We start from the raw sequence: 23,417 nt of genomic DNA, 5'->3' as shown, positions 1-23,417 counted from the left end.
CCCATTTCTCAGAAGACGACCCGGACTGCCCGGCTAGAATGCCGCTTCAGCAGTGATTCCTGTCCCCGCTAAGACCTGATTCTGATTCTTTCCCGCATCACCCACAACCCCAGCGAGGCGAGGCGCCCACAGGCAGGGCGTGGGGCCGGCAGCCCGCGGTAATGACAGGGCCTGTGGGAGGCGGCGGTGGAGGAAGCAGGAGGAATCTGACTATTTCTGGCCCGGGCGCACCCAGCTGGCTAGAGCCCCGGCCAGGCTTGGCCAGTCTTCCCGGCCCCCAGCTCTGCGTCCTTTCCCGGTCCCCTGGAGGGGGCGGGGAGAAGCGCGGGTTGGCGGGCTCGGGGGGCGGGGCGGGGCCGTGGACCCACCCTCCGGCCTCCTCCCACCGCAGTCCAGTCGGGTCCCTGCACCGGCCTGCGCTCGGACCCCAGGCCGCTCGGCTGCTGCTCACGTGAGTCACGCCGCGTCCCCTCCGCCGCTCGCCCCGACGGGCATGGACTCGGGTCGGGACTTCCTGACCCTGCACGGTGAGTGTCCCGCCCGCAGGGGAGACCCTCGGGAAAGCCTGCCCCTACCCCAGGGGCAGGGGTAGTAGCTCCTCGTGCTGCATTTGTACTACCGGAGAGACTGACTCTTTGGCCTCTGGCGGGATCCTGGAAAACTTCAGCCCGGGCTGGGCAGAATCTTGGGCGTTTCCAGACTTTCCCCCAAATCTGGCCCAAGAGATCGGAGAGCAGTGCAGACTTCTCTCGGGAGTTCCCCCTTATCCTGTTCATAAAAGGTGGGGCTCCTCGGTCCAGATGGCACCAAAGGAGTCGGGGAAGGAAGGGAACAGCATCCTTGGACCACCTTGTTCACCCTGCCCCTCCGAGGCTTCCCAAAACACGGGTGTGCCTGGACCGCGTCAGGCCGCGCGGGCGTGGCAGATGAGGGTGTGAGGGGGTGGAGCGAGGAGGAGGTGTGCAAGTTTGGCTGAGGTCGGTCTGGCAGCCTTCACTGCCTAGAACGGAAAACAGTCATGCCAGGGCTGGGAGCAGCAGCGCGATCGTATTTGCTGACCCTCCTGGCCACAGTGGGCCAGGTCTCAGCTAGAACTGCCTTGAAGTTCGGTCCTTTGTCCAGCCGGCTTTGTTTCTGCCCAGCAGGGCTAGCTCCTCTCCCTATGACTGTCACTCTAGCGGAGCGGACAGTCCAAGCTCCGGGCTGCAAGCCTTGGAAGACGCCAGGGAAGGGAGAGGAACAACTGGTATTCTGCACACTTCGGGAGGGGTTTGGGGGAGTCTTTCCTTCGTGTCTCCTCGGGTCATCACCAGCTCAGCAAACCCCGCCCCTCCCACACCAATCCACTGCTTAACAGTATTTCTCACTTTACTCTAGTATCCTTGACATTGTAGGTCTTTTTAAATTAAATTACACATACTGTATATGTGTGTGTGTGCGTTTGTGCGTGTGCATGTTCATGTGCGTGTGCGTGTCCGTGTGCGTGTGTGTGTGTGTGTGTGTGTGTGTGTGTGTGTGTAGGTCAGAGGACAACTTGCAGGAATCTGTTCTCTCCTTCCAGCATGTGGATTCTAAGGATCAAACTCAGGTCACAGGGCTTGGCAGCAATTGCCTTCACCCCGCTGAGACAGCTCACCAACTAGGTTGTAGATTTTTGTGCTCACCAGTCAGGCACTCCACCCCCCACCCCCCACCCCGATATGTGCCCTGCAGCCAGCCCCCAATCTGTTTTGTGTTTGTTAGTTGACCTAGACCTTGTTGCTAGGGTTTCTCAAGGCCACATTGTCAGGCTGGGTCCCCGCCCCTCCCACTGCGCCCCCATTCTCTTCAGAGGCCAGAGGTACCCTTACAGCTCCTGACAGAATGGTGAGAACAGGGGTTGGCAGCTCAGAAGATCACAGTGCTGTCTGCCTGCCAGGCTGCTCCTCTCCCTGCCTGCCTCCCTCTGAGCCCTCTGGTTGCCTCCGACACCACAGCAGCCTTGGGTCCTGTTGTAACAGGTTCTAGCCTTGGTGTTTGTTCCCTTGTCCCGTCTTTCCTGGGTCAGCCCTGGTGTCTTCCCTATAGAGAAAGACTCAGTGCCTCAGTCTGAAAGCACAGGCTTGGCCAGCCTGGCTCACCCTGTTTGGGATCAGCCTCCCTCATGTGTGACTCAGTCGAGCCTTTCCTGCAGGACTGGAATGTACGCTGTGACCAAAGCGATGGACCTGTGGGCCTGCCGCTGCTAGCCTGCCCTCCACAGTGGCCTCCGGCGAGCACATCTGCCTACATTGCAAACCAGATGTGGGAAGAGCAGTGGTCAAGGGGGCTCGGTGGGGGAGGGGACAGTGGTCACTGCGGCGTGCGTTTGTTCTCGGTGCTTCTGACAGGGAGTCTGCATCCCTTTCCACAGTGCAGGTCCCCAGCACTGGCCACATGCTGCCCGACCACACTTTCTGGCTTGGGCAATTGGGGGTCTGCTGCAGGAATGCCTCCGGTCCTTTCTATTGGCTGGAGACCTATGGACTCACCTAGAGATGAAAGGTCCCTTCTGCCCTTACTTCCTGCTCATACAGAGGCAATGCTGTATACGGGCATAAATTGTGAAGACAAATGCCAGAGTTCTCTCTCTCTCTCTCTCTCTCTCTCTCTCTCATGTCTAACTTCTGTGTGTTTCTTCTCAGTTTCTTCATCTGCAAAATGAGAGGAAACACCACCTACCTCACAGGGGTGCTGTGGGGGTGGGATGAGATAGCATTGGGCAGGTAGAGCATCAGATTCTAATCTGCAGGAGTTGTCTGGCAGGGGGTGGTAGATGATGGGACACTATCACAGGCAACTGTGGCTGGAATCAGATGAATGAACCAGGAGGCTCGCTCCACTTCTGAGGCCTGAAACTTGATGCTGCATTTCCCATCTCCTCCTACCCCATATCCTCCACTCCATGTTAGCTAAGCCCGGACTGGTATCCTCAGCAGGTTCCAAAAATGTGCCTGAAAATGTGACATCACCTCCCAGGACCTTTCCCTTCACTGAAGACATTCACCCACACTAACTTTCCCTCCACCTGGCCTACCTGCCCTATTGAGGAACTGGCACTCTGTAGAGGGAAGGAGAGGGGCCTCCTCGTAGAGAGCACAGGCTCCAAGCCCAGCTGTGCGGTTTACTGTATAACCTTTGCCTTTCTGAGCTCCTTTCTCACCCGTGGGATTATTATTAATATACTTTTCCACAGAGGATGTTGCCAGGATCAACCGTTAGTGAGGCTTGGGGATTTAACTCGGCCCAGTGCTTGCCTGGCACACACCATTCCTAGGGTCAGTCCCTAGCACCTCATGAGCCTGGTCTAGTGGTACATGATTACAACTCTAGCATCTGGGAGGTGACAATCATTAGTTCAAGGCCATCCTCTGCTACACAGGCTGTTGGAGGTCAGCCTAGGATACACAAGATCCTAGCTCAGACAAACAAAATTAATGGGCTTAGGAATTCTGGGTTGCTTAAAAAGCCAGAGCCCCCAGGAAAAGCCATCACAGGAAATAGGGATGGCCAGTTCCCCACTGACAGGAGTTATGTCTCAAAGCTGTCTGGCTCGGGGGTTCTGGGTTCATCATATACACACATTGACCCATGTTGGTCTTAAACTTTTTGTGTGCCCCAGGCTGTGTGGGGAGTCAGGAAAATCTATGGACCTTCTCAAAACCGAATTGTATTGTTATACGGGTTGTTCGAGGTTTGCTGTTGTTTGAGCATTTTGTCTGTTTTTTTGTTTGTTTGTTTGTTTGTTTGTTTGTTTTGTTTTTGTTTTGTTTTGTTTTTGAGACAGGGTCTCACTTTATAGCCAGGCTGGCCCGAAGCTCACTATTGTAGCCCAGGCTGTTCTCACACTCACAGCTATCTTCCTGCCTTGAAATCCCGAGTACTACAGTTACAGATGTGAGCCACCAGAACAAACTCAGGATCATGTTCTTAGATGCATCATAACATAAAGTGCTGAAGAATTCAAAGGAAATACTGAGATGCGATCACATCGGGTCCCAGGTGGTTGCTGTTCTGGCTAAGAGAGTCCCTGTGGGCCTCTTCACAGCCTGGGTAGGCTAGCCTGTGCTCTACTCACCCTCACTCCAAATAAAAAGCTTTCCCGTGTCCACATTTCAGTTCATCGATGTTAAAGTACCTTGCTCCGTATTTATTCTTCGTGTGACAGTAGCAGCCTGCCTGCCCTGAGCCTCAGTGTTTGGCTTTTACTGTGCTTGCCTGTGTCCCAAACTGGCTTTGCCAGTGACTCATCGTGGCTGCTGCAGTGGACCCGGTGAGGATCTCTTCAGGGACCGAGGGTGAAGGAGGGGTGAGTCAGGCCTCTGGGTGGTGTCCTGACACTCCTGCAGCAGGGACTCAGTAATTGCAGAGTGAATGAAAGGGGAGTTGTACACATGAAAGGCCCCAGTGTTCCCCAGCACTCTGGAGACACAGTTCTGCACAAAGTTGCAGTCTTTCTGATTTATTCTAGGCAAGCCCGTGGACTCCTTTTGAGGTCAGCATTTTTTTTTTTTTTTTTAAGAACTGAGTCTGTGCCCAACGATGGCAGCGCATGCTTTTCATTCACAGCACTAGGAAGGCAGAGGCGGGTGATCTCTGAATTCAAGGCCAGCCTGGTCTACAGAGTGAGTTCCAGGACAGCCAGGGCTACACAGAGAAACCCTGTCTCAAAAAAAAAAAAAAAAAAGCCAAAAAACCAAAGGAAAAAAAAAAAAAAAAATGTGTTTGCATATGTTACCTTGGAGAGGTCCCTGATCAAATTGGAAACCAAGAGGAAAACCAGAGAGCCGGCAGCAGGCCTAGTCACAACGAATCAGTGGAGTAAATGAGGAGAAGAGAGTTGTCGGGCCCGGTAGACTAGTCCCGGCTCTCCTGATCTTCTCCGCGTCTCTGTTAAACTCTGCAGGCACCAGGATTCCCTCTGCAGCTCAGCCTTCGCTCTGGTGCCGCCTAGGCGATCTTGCAGAGTTGGCGAAGGAGTTCCCTGCCAGCTGTAACGCTCTCGGCCGCCCAGTCCCCACCCTCACACACCCTCCCAAGTGGAAGTTCCCCCCGCCCTCCCGGGCTCCGCCTTTCCCGTGCAGAAGCCCCCCTCTGAGCTCCGCCTCTCCGGTGTGCTTCCTGGCTGTGACTCGTCCACGTTGTCTCCCCGGCGGTGACTGCCAGCCTCTGGGCCTGGGTTATGTCTGTCAGGCTCTGCCTTCCTAACCCTCCGGCCGTGCTTGCTATTCTAACACTCTGGAGGTGAAGGAACAAGGATCGGAACTCAAGGCCATCTCGGCCACACCGGGCCTCCCCCGTCCTGCCACCTAGTTTCTGGTTCCATTTCCTCCGCCTGCTTCCCCTGCTCTCTCCAATCTCCCTAGATCATAGGCCCCGCCCCCATGTTTGGCCCCGCCCCAAAGTCCTGGCCCGCCCCTCCTCTGAGGTTCGGGCTCCGCCTTCTCAAGGCAGATTGCCGGACTCTGCGGGATTCTAAGCCAGGCTTCACCCAGGCAGTCTTGGGAGGACGACATGCAGTGTCTGGGGGTCCCGAGCTGCAGGCGGCGGAGCGTGAGCCGCTCCCGGGAGCTCTACCTGCAGGAGCAGAGTCGCAAAGTGGCTGCGCTCAATGGGCAGAGGCTGGGTAAGGGGTTCGGGGACACTGAGAGCCCGCTGCGGGGAATGGGACAGCAGCTGGAACAGGACGCTCCTCCTTTGAGCCTCAGATTAGACGTGTTTAGTTCTTCTGCGGGACTGTGTTTTCATTGTTGGAGCTGGGGTGAGTACTGGGGGTGGAATGGGGGACTAGCTAGTACCCTTTCCCGAGCAAGCCAATGTTCACGTTCTCTACTAACTCCAACTCCCCCTGGTTACAAATTAACCCCTGGGTGTATGGCTCCCTGTAAAGCGGTGTGACTGTAACCCGTGAGGTCCAGTTTGGTAGTGGGCAAATGTGCACCTGGACAGGTGACAGTTGGTGACCCCAGGGTGGCTGAGTGATTCTGTCACACTCGTGGAATTGTGTCACCATTGTTTGGGGGTGATAGTTTGTACTGTCGTATACCCAAGTGTCACACTGTAGTACCTAAGGTGTGTGACTGTGCAGCTGACAGTGACTGCTTATGACTGATGTGACTGTGTGACCTAAGGCGATGGATGGACTGACTGCCAGTCTACGCTATGGTGTGGGTTTTCTGATTCGGTTACCCAGAGGCTCTGTGTCTTTGAGTGGTGACCGAATGTTTCATAACTCTGACCCTGAGAGCAGGCTTCCTAATTCTGAGTCCCAACTCCGATGTGCAGCTTCCTTCACCTCGATTTCCTCCTCTGTAAAATGAGGATAATGACACTACCTCTCTTCACCGAGTTGTTGAGGGGGTTAAATACATGTGCTGCGAACAGTATCTCATTCAAGAATTAGCTATCATTATGGCTGCTGCTGTTATTACGGTGACAGCATTCCTGCACTGTATGTAGTGTGTCTGCGTGTGAAAAAGAGTAATACCCACTCCACGAGACACAGGTAGTTTGGGGGGGCACTGTCCCTGTGTGTGAGGTTGTGATGGGGCGGTGGATCTCAGTGTAGCTGTGTATCGATGTGGGTTCCAGGCCCGGCACCGTCATCATGCATCACACTGGGAACATGGACAGAATGTCCGGCATTCTTACCGGTACCTGGAGTGCCTTCCATGTCCTCTAAATAGTTGCTTCCCTGTGAGCAGCTAGCCTGGAAACGATTGGCGAAACCCCTTAGCTCTTGACCCTTCCAAGGCTGAGTGGAGCTGGGCGAGGGCTTCCACAGACATTGTGCATGATAAGAGAACAAGGGTCCTGTGGTAGGCCACCCAGAGGCCTCAGAACCAGGAAACCCTTCCCACCCGATGGAGGTCCCTGCCCAGATTTCCCAGTTCCTGGAGGGTGGTAGCTGTCACCCTGCTGGAATTATCTAGGTCCACTTGGGACTCAAATCTACCTCCAGGAAGCCAGGACAGCAGCAGGAGCTTATCACTGCCTGACCTCATAGACCCAGGCCACAACTGGTGGCTCCAGGACAGGATGAACTTGTCATCCCTTTATGATGTTTTCCAAAACAGCAGGGTAGGGGCTTGCCTTCCACTTCCCAGAAGCCCCCATTCACATCTGAGCTGTTAGCAGGAGCTTGCTTAGCTGTGTCCAGCTCAGGGGGCAGGGTGCTGCCAGATGGTCAGGAGGGCTCCCTCCTAGTTGTACCTCAGCCTCAGAAGAGACAGTGGGACCTTCCCAACAGAGGCCAGAGGTGGCCCTCTGCTCTGGCAGTCTGGAAACTCCCTAACCTTCCCTTCACATGGGACATTCTGTGTGAGCCCCCTTCCAGGTCTCCCCACACTGAAGGGAAGCTGCTTTTACTGAGGTAGAGCATCTTCGAGCAATGGGTAGACACATGGGACAAAGGTGGTGGCATGTGACATGACTGTCATCTCTAAGGACTGGCAATAATGCTTTCTGCGAGATTTCTTACCCCAGGGCTGATGAGGGAGCAGAGGCCCAGGGAGGGAAGGAGACTCCCGAAGGATGTTAGCCCTGGGAATCTGCCCTCACGGGAAGTGGGACGCTGATGAGGGATAAGGGAAATGTGGGTGAGTGTGGCCTGTCCATATAGGCCTGTAGATAATATGTAGAAAGTGTGCCGGGCGGTGGTGGCGCACGCCTTTAATCCCAGCACTCGGGAGGCAGAGGCAGGGGGATCTCTGTGAGTTCGAGGCCAGCCTGGTCTACAGAGGAAGATCCAGGAAAGGCGCAAAGCTACACAGAGAAACCCCATCTTGAAAAACCAAAAAAAAAAAAAAAAAAAAAAAAAAAAAAAAAAAAAAAAAAGTGTAGAAAGCAAGAGTGGCCATGATGGGTGGAGGATCTGTGACTTTGTAAGGTCTCTCCAGCCTAGCCGAGGCTCTGGCCCCTCAAACAGGACAGTTAGAGTCTTTGATGCCACTTTTCTGTTGGGTCACATAGTTTTAGGGACATAATTAGGTATCCAGTTGGCTTTGAATAGATCTGGCTGCTGAACTGTGTGGGATATCAACATGTGTGCACACATGTGCACACACCACCTTGTAGGTGTATCTACCTCTGTATCGCACTGATGGTCGTTAGGGTACAGTGTGTAGGTATCTTCTTTATCATCATCAGTACAGGATCTATTTGTGGACAATGACTCCTGAGGGGCTTGGTGTCCTTCTGATGCCTCCTGTCTGGGTCTGTCGAGGGAGCCCATGACTCAGGTCAAGCCCGCATCTCTGAAAATGGCACAAGAGCTGGGCAGGAGCCAGACAAGCAGGCAGAGTTCTGTCCGCCCTGTGGGCCCTGTCTCTGCTTCTGAAAACACTGAGCTCTCTCCTAAAGCAGCTGTTCCCCAGGGAGCCCAGACCAGGGACACTCGGTGGTGGGGTCCGGTAGGAAAGACAGGGCCATCCCAGCAGGCTAAACGTAGTCCATAGTGGGCTCATCATTCTCTTCTGGGGGCAAAGACGGGGAGAGGGGAGAGGGTGGCTGGGAGAGTGGAGGCCCAGGGATTCCATGGCAGTAAATCATGAAGTCACCAGGTCATACAGCTGGTCAGGAAGTGTGCTGGAACCTAGGTACAGATAATGTTGGAGCCATTGGAGACGGGAGGTTATTTGGCTCTGAAGCCTGGGTTTGTTTCCAGCTGCGTGGTCCCTTTGCCTTCCCATCCACTTCATCTTTTAGTCCCAGATCCTTCGTTTCACTCTGAGTCAGACCATTTCCCAGGTCCCCCAGGAACCACAGGTATTTGAACTGTGCCCATTCAGACTTCAGACAAGTCACAGTGTCTGTATGGTCTTGGGGCAGAGAATGCAGCACAATGGTCAAATGCCATGCACAAATGCCCTGGGTTCGAGCAGTACCCATGCTGGGGCTAAAGCATGACCTTAGGTAGGTAGAAGTCTTCCCTGAAGGAGGCGGAGGTCTGGGGTTGGCTGGCGGGATCGAAGGAGGAGAAGTATATACCCCTGAAAAGGATGGGGGTGGTGAAAGGGCTGAGAGGGCAGAGGGGACAAGGCCAGCGTGGGGCAGACCACAAGAGAGGCATCTCACCAGCACTGACCCTCCCAGGGCTGCAGGATGACCAGGACCTCCAGGCCCTTCTGAAAGGCAGCCAGCTCCTGAAGGTCAAGTCCAGCTCATGGCGGAGGGAGCGCTTCTACAAGTTACAGGAAGATTGCAAGACCATCTGGCAGGAATCCCGCAAGGTCATGAGGTCCCCGGAGTCCCAGCTGTGTGAGTAGCCTGGGTCTTGTGGTGGGAGTGGTACAGGGTAGGTCAATTCTGGACTGTGACCACAGGTGGGCCGTGCGTGAAAAAAGGACCAAAAGGAAGAAACTTAGGCTGGTTGGAGTCAGGGAAATATTCGAGTTAAATTATATGTAGGGAAACTGAGGTCAGGCTGGTCGCAGAAGGCAATCATGGGTGTTAAAAGAGGGTGAAGATACATGACCATGACCACAGATGGGGACAGCCAGGCTCAGAAGCGACTAAGGAGCTGGGCAGGGTTGTTTGAACTTATAGGTGCCACCCAGGTGATTGTAAAGGAGAGAAAATAGGTGGATCAGCACTCTAGGTATGCGAGGGTCAAAAGCTAGGCCCAAAGTCCAGGGACAGATAAAGTACTTCCGTATCAGTGGCCAATATGTTAGGTGGGGGCGGAGGAGATTGAATCTCTCCTGGAACTAGAGCCGTGGGAGGCTTGGGTGGAGCGGGGAGGAGAAGAGAGTTAGCAGGGCTGGTCACTGTCTTTCTAGAAGCTTCTCAGGGGCCCAGGGACCCAAAGCCGAGGGGATAGGTATGCAAATGGAGAGAGCCTCCTGAGACCTTGGCGATAGCTCTGCAAACATGCCCTTCAATGCAGGAGCTCCCCGAGAGTTCCATCCGAGACCTCCCTTGCAGAGAGCTGCTGCGCCACCAGGAGAATTCTATGACAGTGGCCCAGGCTCCTGCCGGCCCTGTCCAGCACGAGAGCTACCAGCTCCAAGAGGCCAGTGGGCTCTAGACTTGCAGCCAGTGTGAGTGAGGAGCCTAGTGTTAACTTCTGTTTCGATTTATACCCACAAACGTCTGTGGTTCTGTGAAATTTTCATTGGCTGTTCTGGAACTTATTCTGTAGACCAGGCTGGCCTTGAACTCAGAGATCTGCTTGCCTCTGCTGGAATTAAAGGCATGTGCCACCATGCCTGGTGTTTGTTTGTTTGTTTTTAAGAACAGGATCTCATACAGTCGGAGCTGGCCTTGAACTTCGTGTGTAGCCGAGGATGGCACTCCTGCCCTTATTAATAAAGATAGATGAATTCCCGATCTTTCAGCTGTAGACTCCTGAGTGCTCAGTTTGAGGATGGGACTTGGAAGTGCCTCAGAAATTACTCTGAGAACTGGGGATGTAGCTCAATTGGTAGAACACTTGCCTATCATTCATGAAGTTCCCAGCACTTCATAGACGGGGTGTGGTGGCGCATGCCTTTTATTATCTTAGTGTTTGGGAGGTAGAGGCAGAAGGATCAGAAGTTCAAGGCCATCCTCATCTGCATAGTGAGTTTAAGACCAGTTTAGGAACATGAATTCCTGTCACAAAAACAAAAGAAAGTCACCTTGAGACTCAACTCTGTCCCGGCCCAGCGAATGCCTCCCAGCACAGGAGTGACCCCGACCTTGCCTGTGTCTTTTGGCGCCAGACAGGCTTCCTACACTGGACTCCTGTCCTGATACAGGGTTTCCTGTTGGCCACTGGGGGATGGGAGCATGGTGGGAACAGAGGGCTTTCACCGGAGTGGTGGATACATAGGAATTGCTAACCCCTGTGCTTAGTGCTTGGAGAGGGATGGGGAAGGGGCAGGAAGAAGAGATGACCCCACCCTATGCCCTTCCAACAGCAGCTGTCGCTCAGGCTCGCAGGAGCCTGGGGACAGATCCATGGGCACTCTGAGAGGCTTGCTTCGAGCTCCGATGGCCGCCACAGGTCCCTGCTTAGCAGGCCTTGTTTGTACTTGTTTTTCCCAGGCCAGGCTTGAGATTCTTGTCCTCAGCGGCACCTTACCCCTGGGGAAACTGAGTCCCGATGATGGAGGAGTAGCACATTCTCCCATTTCTCTGTCTAATGCTGTCTCCCCAGAGCCTCCCCACTGCCCACCCTTTGTTCCCAGGAATGTTATCAGCGGTGAAGGCAGCTGGCCTTTCTCTCAGGGGCCGGTGGAGGCGTGGGTCTGGGGCTCCATGGCCCAGGCTTCCTGTTTTCTTTCCTGGCCCAGGGTGGCTCAGCTCCCTAGTGGGGCAAAGAAGGATTAACCAGGGATATGCTCTGCATCCCAGATGGTGCAGGGGTCACGTGTCCCACTGTTCAGCGTTTATGGCCCAGGCAAAGCACATCATACATGTGGTCCTGTAGGTGTCTGAAAGGCCCCTGGGGCCTCGGGGTAGGAGGAGTTTGGGAGGACATGACAATTTACAGAGAGGCCCATTCTAGGACCCAGAACGGCTAAAGATAGGATGTGTCGGGGCAATCCTGTGTGGGGAGGCTCAGCATCAGCCATGAGGGTGAGGCTGGGGTGGGTATATTGGGATGGCAGCCTGGGATGGAAGCATATAAGGTCTTGTTTGTCCCTGAAGTTTGGAAGACTGGCTGTGATAGAAGGGGGCCCTCTCCAGCCTCCTAAGGGCAGAATGGTTTAATCTCTCAGACCTCAGGAGAACGTGACGAGCCCACCATGTCTAGCCTTCTGGGAAGGCCCCCCCCCTCTTCTTTCCTGCTTTTTTCTGCTGAGCCTCCTGGGTCTGGGATCCCTCAGTATGGGGCCTCTAATGCAGAGCTCAGCCTTTTCATAAGCTGAGACAGGCCCAGGAGGACAGAACTCTGCCTCCTTATCGCCCCCTGTCCAGCTCTTCTCACCGATGCAGACTGGCCTCTACTCTGCCTCTTGGGAACCTGAAAGGTAGGGTTTTTCCACACCCTTCTGCCAAGGGGCTCCCTGAAGCCAGAACTCATCCAGTCACACACAGGGTAAATACACCACTTTTCTCTCTGTCTCAGGTCCATGACTGACCAAGTGTGGCCACCCATCTCCTAAGTAGAGGGCCAGGAGGCTCTCGTAGCTGTGGGGCCCCAAAGTCCAGTGTGGCCTGGAGGGTGTGTGACCTCTCCATCCCAGGTGCCAGGCTCTGGAATGGTCTCACCCTCAGAAGCCTGTTCCTGCTATGATTCCTTCATTACTGTGACCCCGGACCTAGGTCCTAGCTGCCCTTCCTGTCCTAAGATTTCTGCCCCGTGTCTCCCTGTGTGTCCCCGCTCGGCCACTGTTGGCTGTCCTGTGTCCTGCCTGTGCTGTGTCCTCTTTCTCCTCGTCTCACAACTCTCCTGCCCTCCTCCTTGGACCCTCAGTCTGAGCCCCCCAGTCTGGCTGTGACACTAGCCATGCCCCTCACCCCCGTGGCCGTGGCTGCATCAGAGACAGTCACTTATCTCACAGTCCGTCCTGCTGTCCCTCGTCTGTCCCCCCGCAGTCTCCATCGAGGACATTCAGGAGGTACGGATGGGGCACCGCACCGAAGGCCTGGAGAAGTTTGCCCGCGACATACCTGAGGACCGCTGCTTCTCCATCGTCTTCAAGGACCAGCGCAACACACTAGACCTCATCGCCCCGTCGTCAGCTGACGCCCAGCACTGGGTGCAGGGCCTGCGCAAGGTCATCCATCACTCCGGCTCCATGAACCAGCGGCAGAAGCTGCAGCAGTATCCTCTTGGGGGCAGTGGGTCCTGGCTGGGTTTGGAATGCGTTTGGGTCAGTTTTGTGCCACCGTAACAAAAGACCAGAGGAAGGGAAAATTACTCCGGTTTGAGAGATGCCGTCCATCATGGTGGAAGAGGCACAAAGCCGCCAGTCACACTGTGTCTGCAGTCAGGAAGCGGGGAGAAGGAGACAGGCACTGCGCTCAGCTCAGCTCCTTTTCCTTTCTTATTCAACCTGGGACTCTAAGGAGTGCTGGGACCCATGTCTCTCATTTGAACTCCTGACACTCCCTCAAAGACACCCCAGAGGTGTCCCCCAAATCCAGGCAAGCCGGCAATGACATGGAGAGCCACACAGACTGAGCGGCTTTCACGACACTAGTTTATTCCTTCAGGTACCAGCCTGGTTAGCTCTGGTGAGAGCTTCCCCCTTGTTTGCAGGTGGCTGCCTCCTCACTGTCCTGTCATGAACACAGAGAAAGTTCCCTTCACAGGCAGTAACCCTGGGGTCAAGGCTCCACCTTCATATCCTCATCTAACCCAGAGACTGCCATCTCCGAAATCATCTAGGGGGTTGCTGTTTCAACTGGGAATTTTAGGGATTCATGTTTCAGTCTGTGGCAGAAGGGAAAGAAAGGTCTTCTGACCCAGGGCCAGGAACTGTGTGTCTCCCTGGTTCTCTCTGTAAGCAGCGTGGAGGTAGGTGACCAGGGAGTCACTCCAGTGAGAGGTGGGGTGGTGTAGGCATGTTCTCCGGGGTTACTGCACTCTAGGAGTTGGAAGGCTGTGGCACTCTCCTGAGCCATGCTTTCAGGAGTGTTACTGTGAGCCCAGTGTTCAGATCAGCCAGTGAGCTGAAGACGGTAACTCAGTCCAGTCCGGTGATCCTGCTTCCAGCACACGTGAGATAAGGGTGGGACCAGCTCCAACTTTTGTTTGTTTACCTGAGGCAGATTCTGGGCTGGAACTTGTGATCCTCCTGCCTCCTGTGTGCTGGGATCACAGGTCTGTCCCACAATGCCCTGCAGCTCCCCTTCTTATGACAGTTTTATGGAGGGATAGTTCACATACCATAAAATCAACCCAAGTGTTGAACCTAGGGCTGGGGCAATGGCTCAGTCAGTTAAGAACTTGCCACACAAACGTAAAGACCTGAGAGTCCGGCACACAGGTGAAAGACCAGGAGTGGGCTGGAGAGATGACTCAGCATTTAAGAGCTTGTACTGCTCTTCCAGAGGACCCAAGTTCTGTTCCCAGCACCCAGGAGGTTCAGCTAACTCACAACAGTCTGTAGTTTTAGCTTCAGGGAACCTGATGCCTCTGGCTCCTGAGGGGTACCCGTACAAACATGCATGCACGCACACACGCACACACGCGCACGCACGCACGCACGCACCATATACGGTGTCTGTACCTGTAATCTCAGCACTGCATGGCAGAGACAGGCAGATCCCTGAGTCTTCCTAGATTAAAAAGTGAGTTCCAGGCCAGTGAGGGATCTTGTCTCAGAAGACAAGGCAGACAGACGCATAGCGTGTGCATGTATGTCCATGTGTGTGCAATGGCCAGAGGTCAGAAGAGGACACCGCATCCCCTGGAGCTCAGTTACAAGCCGTTGTGAAAAGCCCCATGTAGGTGCTGGGAACTGAACTCAGGTCCTCTAAACATTCTCTCCAGCTCCATGCTTAATTTTTTGAAAACCTGCCCAATTATTTTCCAAAGAAACTCCAACAGTTCAGACTCCCCCCTGCAGTGTGGGAGGGGTTCCATTTTTCCATCAGTGGCAGCATTAGTTTTCAGTCTTTCTCTTTTGCTATAGACACTGTCTTGGGTGTGAAGTAATCTCTGATTGATGTTCTGTTCTTTTGTGTGTGGTATGAGGTAGGAAATCTATTTTTTTTTTGTTTTATTTTTTGTATACGAAGAGGCAATTTTGATGTTACCATGTGTTGTGGTTGAATCAGACTTGAAAGATCGTTTTTTGATTTAGCAGAAATCTTTTTTTTTTTTTTTTTCTTTTTGTATTTGGATATGCAGCTGTTCCAGTACTATCTGTTGAGACTTATTTTTCATAATTACTTTTTATTGCATTACTTATTTATTGTGTGTGTTTGCACACTTGCCATCGTGTGTGTGTGGAGGTCAGGGGATAACTTGCAGGAGCTGATTCTCTTCTTCTGTCTTAGGGTCCTGGGGGTCAACTCAGTTATTGGGGACCTTTGCCTGCTGTGCCCTCATAGGCCTGAAAACATTATTCTGTTGAATCTTCCCATTGAATTGTGCACCGACTGTGAAAATGGATGTATTCTGGACTTAGTTCTCTTCCATTTGTGTTTGTCTGTCCTTACGTACACTATGCTTGCACCACACTCTTTCATCCCCTTTAACTTTGTAGTCAGCTTCATAATCAGGAAGTGTGAATTGTCCGAGTCTGTTTTTTGTTTTGCAAGATTGGTTTGGCCGGTCTGGGGCCCCTGGCCTCCTGAATGTATTTTAAGATCAGTTTGTCAATTTCTTGCAAAGAAACCAACATCATTTGATAGGGATCTTGATCAATTTGGAGACTTCTCAGCAGGAAAATATGTCTTATGATCCATGAATAGATGTCTTTACATTTGATTATTCTTTTTTCCATTGTTGAAGATTTACTGTGTGTGTGTGTGTGTGTGTGTGTGTGTGTGTGTGTGTGTGTGTGTACACGTATGTAGTGCCTGCAGAGGCTAGAAGAAGGTATCAGCTCCCCTAGAGATGTAGTTATAAGTGGTTGCAAGCCATCTGGAGGATGCTAGGATTCTAGGCCTGGTCCTCTGCAAGAACAGCAAGCAATCTCTAGTGTGCCGACCATCACTCCAGCCTCTAGTGTGCCCGACCACCGCTCCAGCCTCTAGTGTCTTTTTCCATTTCTCTTAATAATGTCTTGTGGCTTTCAGAATTTTAAGTTTTATACTTTAAAAATAATTTCAAATAACTTTAATCATTTGGATGCTATTATAAGTTAATTGCTTCTTAGATTATTATTATTATTTTGGGGTTTTTCGAGACAGGGTTTCTCTGTATAGCTTTGGCTGACCTGAAACTCACTCTGTAGACCAGGCTGGCTTCATACTTGGAAATCCACCTGCCTCTGCCTCCCGAGTGCTGCGATTAAAGATGTGCACCACTGCCCATCATTTTATAGTTGTTGGTTTTGGTTTTGGTTTGTCTGTTTTAAGACAGAGTCTCATGTGGCCCAGGCTACGGTGGAATTGGCTATCAGGGACTAAGGGGGTCCAGCCCCTCGATAGTCCCCTCCCAGGGTCTGGGAAGAATCTACAACCAGCTGATAATTTTATCTTTCATGAAAAGAAATGAATCTATGTACACGAAACTCCTTAGTCCATACACTTTATTATCCTGTGTCAGTTCTCTCTCTACAAGCTTCTATTCTGCTCTCAAGCCCAGCTCCTTTCTTGCCTGATTTCTCTCTACATGTATCTGCGGTCCCCTCTAAGTTCTATCTTAATTCTCTCATCTTAGTTCTGCCCCATCTAGGTTCTCATCCATCTAGTTCTTTCCCATATCAGCTCCTCTCCCATCTCCTTCTCTCTCATCTTGTTCTTCCCCATCTGGCTCTTCCCTCATCTTCTATCTTGTTCCTCTAGTACTCTCTTCTAGCCCTTCAATCTAGTTCTTCCATTCTCTTTTCTCTTCTCCATCTCATACTCAGGTTCTTTAGTCAAAATTCTCCTTCTCCCTCTCAGTTCTCCGTCCTCAAGTTCTCCAATCCTCTCTCCCTCTCCATCTCCTTATACCTCTAAGTCCTTCTCTGAAAATAAAACTGCCCTTTTATTCCTTTGGCCCTTGTCTCTCCAAGCTATCTCTGCTCCTGACGTTTCTGGCGAGTGTGCTCCGTCGCTAGGCAACTTGGCTAGGCAACTTCCATCACAGCTGGATGTATCTGTAAGTTTGAACCCTTTAGTTCTGAGTTCATAGTTAAGAGTAGATCTAAAACTAGAGATAAGACTTTGGAAAGGAGAAAGTTAAGCTTTATTAACACATCCGCCAGGCCTTCTCAAACAGGTAGTCTGGATGCTTAAGTCTGTTCTTAGAGAGTACAGAGGTTATCTCTGATAAGGTACTTTCTTCGGTCTGGGGATGGAGCTGGCCGGATGCTGCCAATGACGATAATTACAGGGAGGCTTGAACTGGAGTTCTGGCTGAGCATAGCTGTCAGCACAGAAGGTTATCTAAAAATTTCTAGAAGTGGTTAGGTAAGGAGTTAGAAGTCTATAAAGTTAGTGAGGCTGTTAGGAAAGGAGAGTAGGAACTAAATTGTTTGAAGCTGTTCCTTAAGGTCTACCTGACCTAGGCGGTGTCTCCCCTGTGGAATTTACCTCAATTTCAGGAGACTTATTATGTAGTGGTCTGGACTGTTATTCCTGTTATTCCTTGAATGTGGCTAAGGGAGATATCTGATTCCAGAGGCAAAAGGAGAAGAAACGGATGAGCCTGAGGGAAGGAAGTCTTTCCTGAGGTTGTTCTCCAAATACCTTGAATGTTTATGTCCAAATAGTGATCAATCCACACTGTTAGCAATTCTTAGGAAAAAATCAATTGGGAAAGCTATGAAGGCACACATGATTTTTATAACAGAAGACAATTGATATATAACAAGCCAAATAACACCAAAAGCTCCTTGGAATTTGGCTTCCTCTGAAGGAATTGATCCCTTCAGGTAGTGGCTTTGCCATAACCAGCTGAGTTCTTATAACATATTCCTGCGGCCCGTGGCCATTGGCTGTCTAGCTAAGGATGACCTAGAACTTCTTCTGATTCTTCTACCTCAAGCTTCAGAGTGCTGAGGTTCCATGGTGTGCTGCCCGGTACTTAGATTGTTTTTATAGTTATATAGCATCGCTTATGCTGGTTATGCTGTTATTTCCTTTATGATCTCTTCAAAAATCCCGTTGTCCTTTTTATGAACACACCCATGAAGTTCATTATCTTTGTTTGACTCAGTGAGGATTCTGAGGACTGTGCTAGGAGCCTCCCCTCCCCCGCCCCAGGTCCTCAGAGTCTGAAGGGAGAAAAGGAGGGTGAGGTAGAATGGGGCCAGGATGTCCCAGTCATGGTGACTTGGTCCAGGCTTTGGTTTGTGTGGGAGATCTCCACTTTCTGATCAGTGGCTGGAAACTGGTGTTTCTGTACAGTAAGACTCAAGTACCGGAGGCTGGTTGAGAAACTGGAAGATGCGCTTCACAGTGATAACATCGTTGATGCTGACATTGGCACTGTGAGAGACGTCCCATCGGGTGGGGGAGTTCTCGACTGTTTTCCTTCTCTGTAGTCTAGATTGTCTACAGTGAGCCTTTTCATCGTAGACAGTTTCAAATGTCATCAGGTATCGGAATGAGCAAACAGAAAAAGACCTCTAGCTGGGCCTGGTGGTACCGTCCTGTAATCCGAGCTACTCAGGAAGCTGAGGCAGGAGGATCACAAGTTCAAGACCTCACTGAACTAAAGAGTGAGTTTAGGGTTGATCGGGGTCATTTAGAGCGCTCCTGACTTCAAATACAAAGTCGGGAGGACTGGGGTGGAGCGCTCTGTTAGACGCTGAGTTCAGCCCCAAACCGACCACCAAGCAGGAGAAGAAGGGAAAGGACCCTAGTAGGGACGGCCTCCAGGGCCCTCCCCCGCTCCCTGGTCCTCCAGCCTGCGGGGCACGGCTCCACAGGCACCACAGGCTTCACATGGCCGGGATGCTGTGGGCATCAGACTGCTGTGTGTTTTCCTGACGGCTTCCCAGCTGGATTCACTCCTGCCTGCGAAAGGCTGATAAAAACAAGGACAACAAGATGAACTTCAAGGAGCTGAAGGACTTCCTGAAGGAACTCAACATACAGGTGGACGACAGCTATGCCAGGAAGATCTTCAGGGTGAGCTGGCTGGAGTGGCTGTGGGGCCCAGGGCCTGGCCGTGGGGCCCGGGGCCTGGCCTGTGGCTGGCTCTGAGCCCATGGGCTGTGCTGCCTTGGCAGGAATGTGACCACTCCCAGACAGACTCGCTGGAGGATGAGGAGATCGAGACCTTCTACAAGATGCTGACCAAGCGGGCAGAGATCGACCGCGTCTTTGCAGAGGCTGCGGGATCCTCGGAGACCCTGTCCGTGGAGAAGCTAGTCACATTTCTGCAGCATCAGCAGCGGGAGGAGGCGGCAGGGCCAGCACTGGCCCTCTCCCTCATTGAGCGCTACGAGCCCAGTGAGACTGGTGAGGGCCCGGCCATGCCAGAGACACATGGCTGGGGGACTGTGATCGAACTGCAGACAGACAGGCATGCTGGAGGGAGCCAGCCCCAGGGCTGCTGATCAGTGTGTGGCCGTCCTGTGTAAGCAGGCGCATGGGAGAGAGAGCGCCAGTGTTTGCCCTGTCTGGGCCTCACTTCCCTTCAGTTCTTTCTTCAAGGGGCTCCGAGTGTCCCTGCCCCAAGACGTAGAAAGAAGTGGCTGGTGAAGGCAGTGTGCTGTTGTTACTTCCTTCTTTGTGTCTATTCTGGATGCAGCTTTGAGACATGACCTAGGGGAGACAGAGCGCGGCTCACTACTCCCAGGCCAGCCTGTCAGCTTAGTGAGACCCAGCCTCACAGCACAGAGTTAACGGAGGGCTGGCTGTGCAGCTCAGTGGCGAGTGCTTGGGTAAGGACTCGGAGGCGATGTCACCCAGCGTTGAGGCTTTCAGACGGGGAGGAAGGAAAAGGACAGGGCCTCACCACACTGTAACCAAAGCCTCCCTGGGAGACCAGGACGTCTGCTCCCCAGAGCTGCAGGGGACTAGCAGAAGGTGGGTGGGCAGGCAGCGTGGAGAAAAGACTTTCCTTTCCTCCGAGGTAGGCATCTAGTTCTGACTGGAAATGGTGGCTTCTTCCTACCTAGCCAAGGCACAGCGGCAGATGACCAAGGATGGCTTCCTCATGTACTTGCTGTCCGCCGATGGCAGCGCCTTCAGCCTGGCCCACCGCCGTGTCTACCAGGACATGGACCAGCCACTCAGCCACTACCTAGTGTCCTCTTCCCACAACACCTACCTGATGGAAGACCAGCTCACAGGGCCCAGCAGCACAGAGGCCTACATCCGGTGCGGGCCGGGGGCGAAACTGCTAGGGGCGAGTCGGGGTGGGACACCCCTCCCCCCCGACAGGACCTGGAGGGTCCTAGCCTGGCCATCGCTGCTCCCTGCAGGGCTCTGTGCAAAGGCTGCCGCTGCCTAGAACTGGATTGCTGGGACGGTCCCGGTCAGGAACCCGTCATCTACCACGGCTACACTTTTACGTCTAAGATCCTCTTCTGCGACGTGCTCAGGGCCATCCGGGACTATGCCTTCAAGGTTGGGCGTGCCCGTGGGAGTGAGGAGAGGATCAGGGGTGGACAGTCCCTTCTAACTCATCTTGGGGCTTTTAGGCGTCCCCCTACCCAGTCATCCTGTCCCTGGAGAACCACTGCAGCCTGGAGCAACAGAGAGTGATGGTCCGTCACCTGAAGGCCATCCTGGGGCCCCTGCTGCTGGACCGGCCTCTGGAGGGGGTTACCACGAGCCTGCCTTCCCCCGAGGTACAGAGTGGGTAACCAAGGTGGGGAAGTGAACTTGGCTGGGAGGCCTAGATGGGTCTTAACCCCTCAGCCCTATCTCCCCAGCAACTGAGGGGCAAGATCCTGTTGAAAGGGAAGAAGTTTGGAGGGCTGCTGCCTCCTGGAGGGGAAGACGGGCCTGAGGCCACGGATGTGTCTGACGAAGACGAGGCCGCTGAAATGGAGGACGAGGCTGTTCGGAGCCAAGTGCAGCAGAAGCCCAAGGTTCTAGGGGACGCCGTGGCGGTGGGGTGGCACCCGGTCCCTCCCACTCCCGTTGCCCACTGGACAGTTGCCTCGTCTTAGTTTTTCCGTGGCTGCCATTCAGACCTTCTGCCCCTCTCTCTGTCTGTCCTCTCTCTCTGTCGTCTGGGTTTCTGGCGCTCAGTGGCCACCTTGTCCTACCCTCTGGCTCTAACCTGGGCCTCCCCGTGGCCTCCAGGAGGATAAGCTGAAGCTGGTGCCGGAGCTCTCCGACCTGGTCATTTACTGCAAGAGTGTCCACTTCGGTGGCTTCTCCAATCCTAGCACCTCCGAGCAGGCATTCTATGAGATGGCTTCCTTCTCCGAGAACCGTGCCCTCCGGCTGCTGCAAGAATCAGGTGAGTCCCTGGCCTTGCAGGCATCTGATCCTGGCCGTCTGGACTGGTCAAGACTGGGCCTGTCCTCCACCCTTGCAGGGGTCCCAAGTTGGCACTCCCTGCTTTATGTCTGGGCAGAACTGGCGAGGTGGGGTGGGGTGGGGTGGGGTAGGTAGGTGTGTCTTCAGCCTACCAAGGCCTTCACTGCTGACTTGACCCCACCTGTTCTCAGGAAATGGTTTTGTCCGCCATAATGTGAGCCACCTGAGCAGGATCTATCCAGCTGGGAGAAGAACAGATTCCTCCAACTACAGTCCTGTGGAGATGTGGAATGGGGGCTGTCAAATTGGTACGGGCCGCCTGGGATGGGGGGCTGGTTAGACAGAGCACCTGGCCTTCATGTCCAGGGGCCTCGAGCCCTGGAGGTCACAGGGGAAGTCTGTGCACCTGAGAAGGGTTAGGTGCAGGCCAAGAGCCGAGCGTGGAAATTGCCCAGCCAGCAAGTCTGTGTCTGGTGTGCACTCCAGCCCTTTGAATTTCGCCATCAGGAGTGGAACATGTAGCTCGCCGTTAGAGGGCTTGCCTGGCATGCATGAAGTCCTAGGTTCAACCCTCTGCACTGCGGAGAACAGGGGTGGTATCACACCTGGCATCTCCACACCTTCTCGAGGTGGAGGCAGGGATGGGGTAGGGTGGGTGGGTTTAGGAGCTCAGGGTCTTCCTTGGCTACATAGTGGGTTCCGGGCCAGCCTGGGTTACATGAGACCCTGCCTCAAAACCCAACAAAACAGTCTGGGGAGATGACTCAGTCAGCAAAGTGTCTGCCATTCAAGCATGAGGTCCTTCGCTGGGATTCCTACCCATGTGAAAGGACGGCAGTGATGACCCACATCTGTAACCTCAGCACTGAGGAGGCCGGGCTCTGGAGCTCATGGCCAACCCGCCCACATGAATTGGTGATCCCTGGATTCAGTGGAGACCCTGTCTCAAAAAATAGTAAAGAGCAATGAGAAAGATGCCAGACATTGGCCTCTGGCCTCCACAGGTACACAAGTGTGAATAACACATGCACACACTCACGGGAGCACATGTCTATTACACACACACAAATAAACAGAACATGTGGTCAGTGTGGTGGGCCAGTTAGGATGATGGGAAGGCAGGAGACACTGGAACGTCATTGGATCCTGCTTCCAACTCACATAGGAACCTGGACTATAGTGCACTCTGAGCAGGCTGGGCTCTAGGACTCTGGGGCCAGCCCACAGCTTGTGACTGCTCTCATCCACCTGTAGTGGCTCTGAACTTCCAAACCCCTGGGCCGGAAATGGATGTCTACCTGGGCCGCTTCCAGGACAATGGAGCCTGTGGGTATGTGCTGAAACCTGCCTTCCTGAGAGACCCCAACACCACCTTCAGCTCACGTGCCCTGACTCAGGGGCCCTGGTGGGCTCGGAAGAGGCTCCGTGTCCGGGTATGGCCAGACACAGAAGGGACAGCTGCCGTTGGGGATCCCTGCTGCTCATGACCACCCCTGAATGCTCATTGTCCCCACATTTCCTTAGATCATCTCTGGACAGCAGCTACCAAAGGTCAACAAGAGTAAGAATTCAATCGTGGACCCCAAGGTGATAGTGGAGATCCACGGTGTGGCCCGGGACGTGGCCAGCCATCAGACCACAGTTATTACTAATAATGGTATAGTATGCGCTGGCTGGTTGGGCCAGGCCGCTGGTTCTGGTGGCCTTGCTATTGATATGGTGTTGGTCCTTCTAGGTTTCAACCCGTGGTGGGACACAGAGTTTGAGTTTGAGGTAGCAGTGCCCGACCTTGCCCTCGTACGCTTCGTAGTAGAGGACTATGATGCCTCCTCTAAGAATGACTTCATTGGCCAGAGTACTATCCCCTGGAACAGCCTCAAGCAGGGTGAGTGTTGGAGGGAAGGGGCCAGCCAGGAACAGTGGGCAGGGCCTGGCTTCTCTTAGCCTACATCTCCCAATGCCTTGAGTATCCTCTCCCAGTGACCAGAGCTGTCCTTCCCACCAGGGTACCGCCACATCCACCTCTTGTCTAAGAACGGAGACCATCATCCATCAGCCACGCTCTTTGTGAAGATCTCCATCCAGGACTAAACCTGGAGACTGGGTGAGGTCCACCCTGACTGGGCCCAGCTGGATCCACACCTCGGGCAAGACTGGCATTGTTGCACCGACTTCCGGTGCAGAGCTTGAGGCCCTGACCTGCCTTCATGGAGCTCTAACACATCACCTGTGCTTCGGCCTCTCAGGGGACCCAAGAGCGGTCCAGTCCCCGGAGTGGTCCAAACTTCCGTTAGGAGGAACACTGCAGCCCTCTCCCTACCCTCTAGCTGTCTTTAGGTTGTGAGTTTTTATAAAAGTCACCAGGTAAAGCCTAATAGTCTTTTTACGTAGACGCTAGAGAAGCCCTCCAGACCTCACCCTTC

At 53.4% G+C, this 23,417-nt stretch overlaps 1 protein-coding gene across 4 annotated transcripts; it reads left to right on the top strand.

The window, feature by feature from the left end:
- Window positions 1-381: 381 nt before the first annotated feature.
- On the top strand, window positions 382-23,364 carry Plcd1 (phospholipase C delta 1). 4 transcript variants are annotated; one of them, XM_028856406.2, is made up of 15 exons: window positions 383-527; window positions 9,112-9,276; window positions 12,544-12,772; window positions 18,555-18,684; window positions 18,786-19,017; window positions 19,680-19,881; window positions 19,986-20,130; window positions 20,205-20,354; window positions 20,439-20,597; window positions 20,815-20,974; window positions 21,186-21,302; window positions 22,249-22,427; window positions 22,519-22,651; window positions 22,730-22,879; window positions 23,000-23,364. In XM_028856406.2, the coding sequence occupies exons 1-15, from the start codon at window positions 494-496 to the stop codon at window positions 23,083-23,085; spliced, it is 2,271 nt and encodes a 756-aa protein (XP_028712239.1). In that variant the 5' UTR covers window positions 383-493; the 3' UTR covers window positions 23,086-23,364. The 4 variants fall into 4 exon arrangements, 3 of the variants coding, with proteins under 3 accessions (XP_028712238.1, XP_028712239.1, XP_028712236.1); XM_028856403.2 differs by lacking the exon at window positions 383-527 and adding an exon at window positions 5,464-5,644; XM_028856405.2 differs by having other exon boundaries at window positions 382-527; window positions 22,519-22,879.
- Window positions 23,365-23,417: the final 53 nt, after the last annotated feature.

Source organism: Peromyscus leucopus, chromosome 7 (assembly GCF_004664715.2).
Source record: "Peromyscus leucopus breed LL Stock chromosome 7, UCI_PerLeu_2.1, whole genome shotgun sequence".
NCBI classification, from domain to species: Eukaryota; Metazoa; Chordata; class Mammalia; order Rodentia; family Cricetidae; genus Peromyscus; species Peromyscus leucopus.
This window is presented reverse-complemented; position numbering and strand designations above follow the sequence as displayed.

What these genes read in the sequence shown, in the direction of transcription:
- Plcd1 (XM_028856405.2), top strand. Translation starts at nt 494, where the DNA reads ATGGACTCGGGTCGGGACTTCCTGACCCTGCACG. An exon ending in CCGGCTGCTGCAAGAATCAG is followed by an intron (nt 20,975 to 21,185) that starts GTGAGTCCCTGG and finishes ACCTGTTCTCAG; the next exon opens with GAAATGGTTTTGTCCGCCAT. An exon ending in CTGGAACAGCCTCAAGCAGG is followed by an intron (nt 22,880 to 22,999) that starts GTGAGTGTTGGA and finishes CCTTCCCACCAG; the next exon opens with GGTACCGCCACATCCACCTC.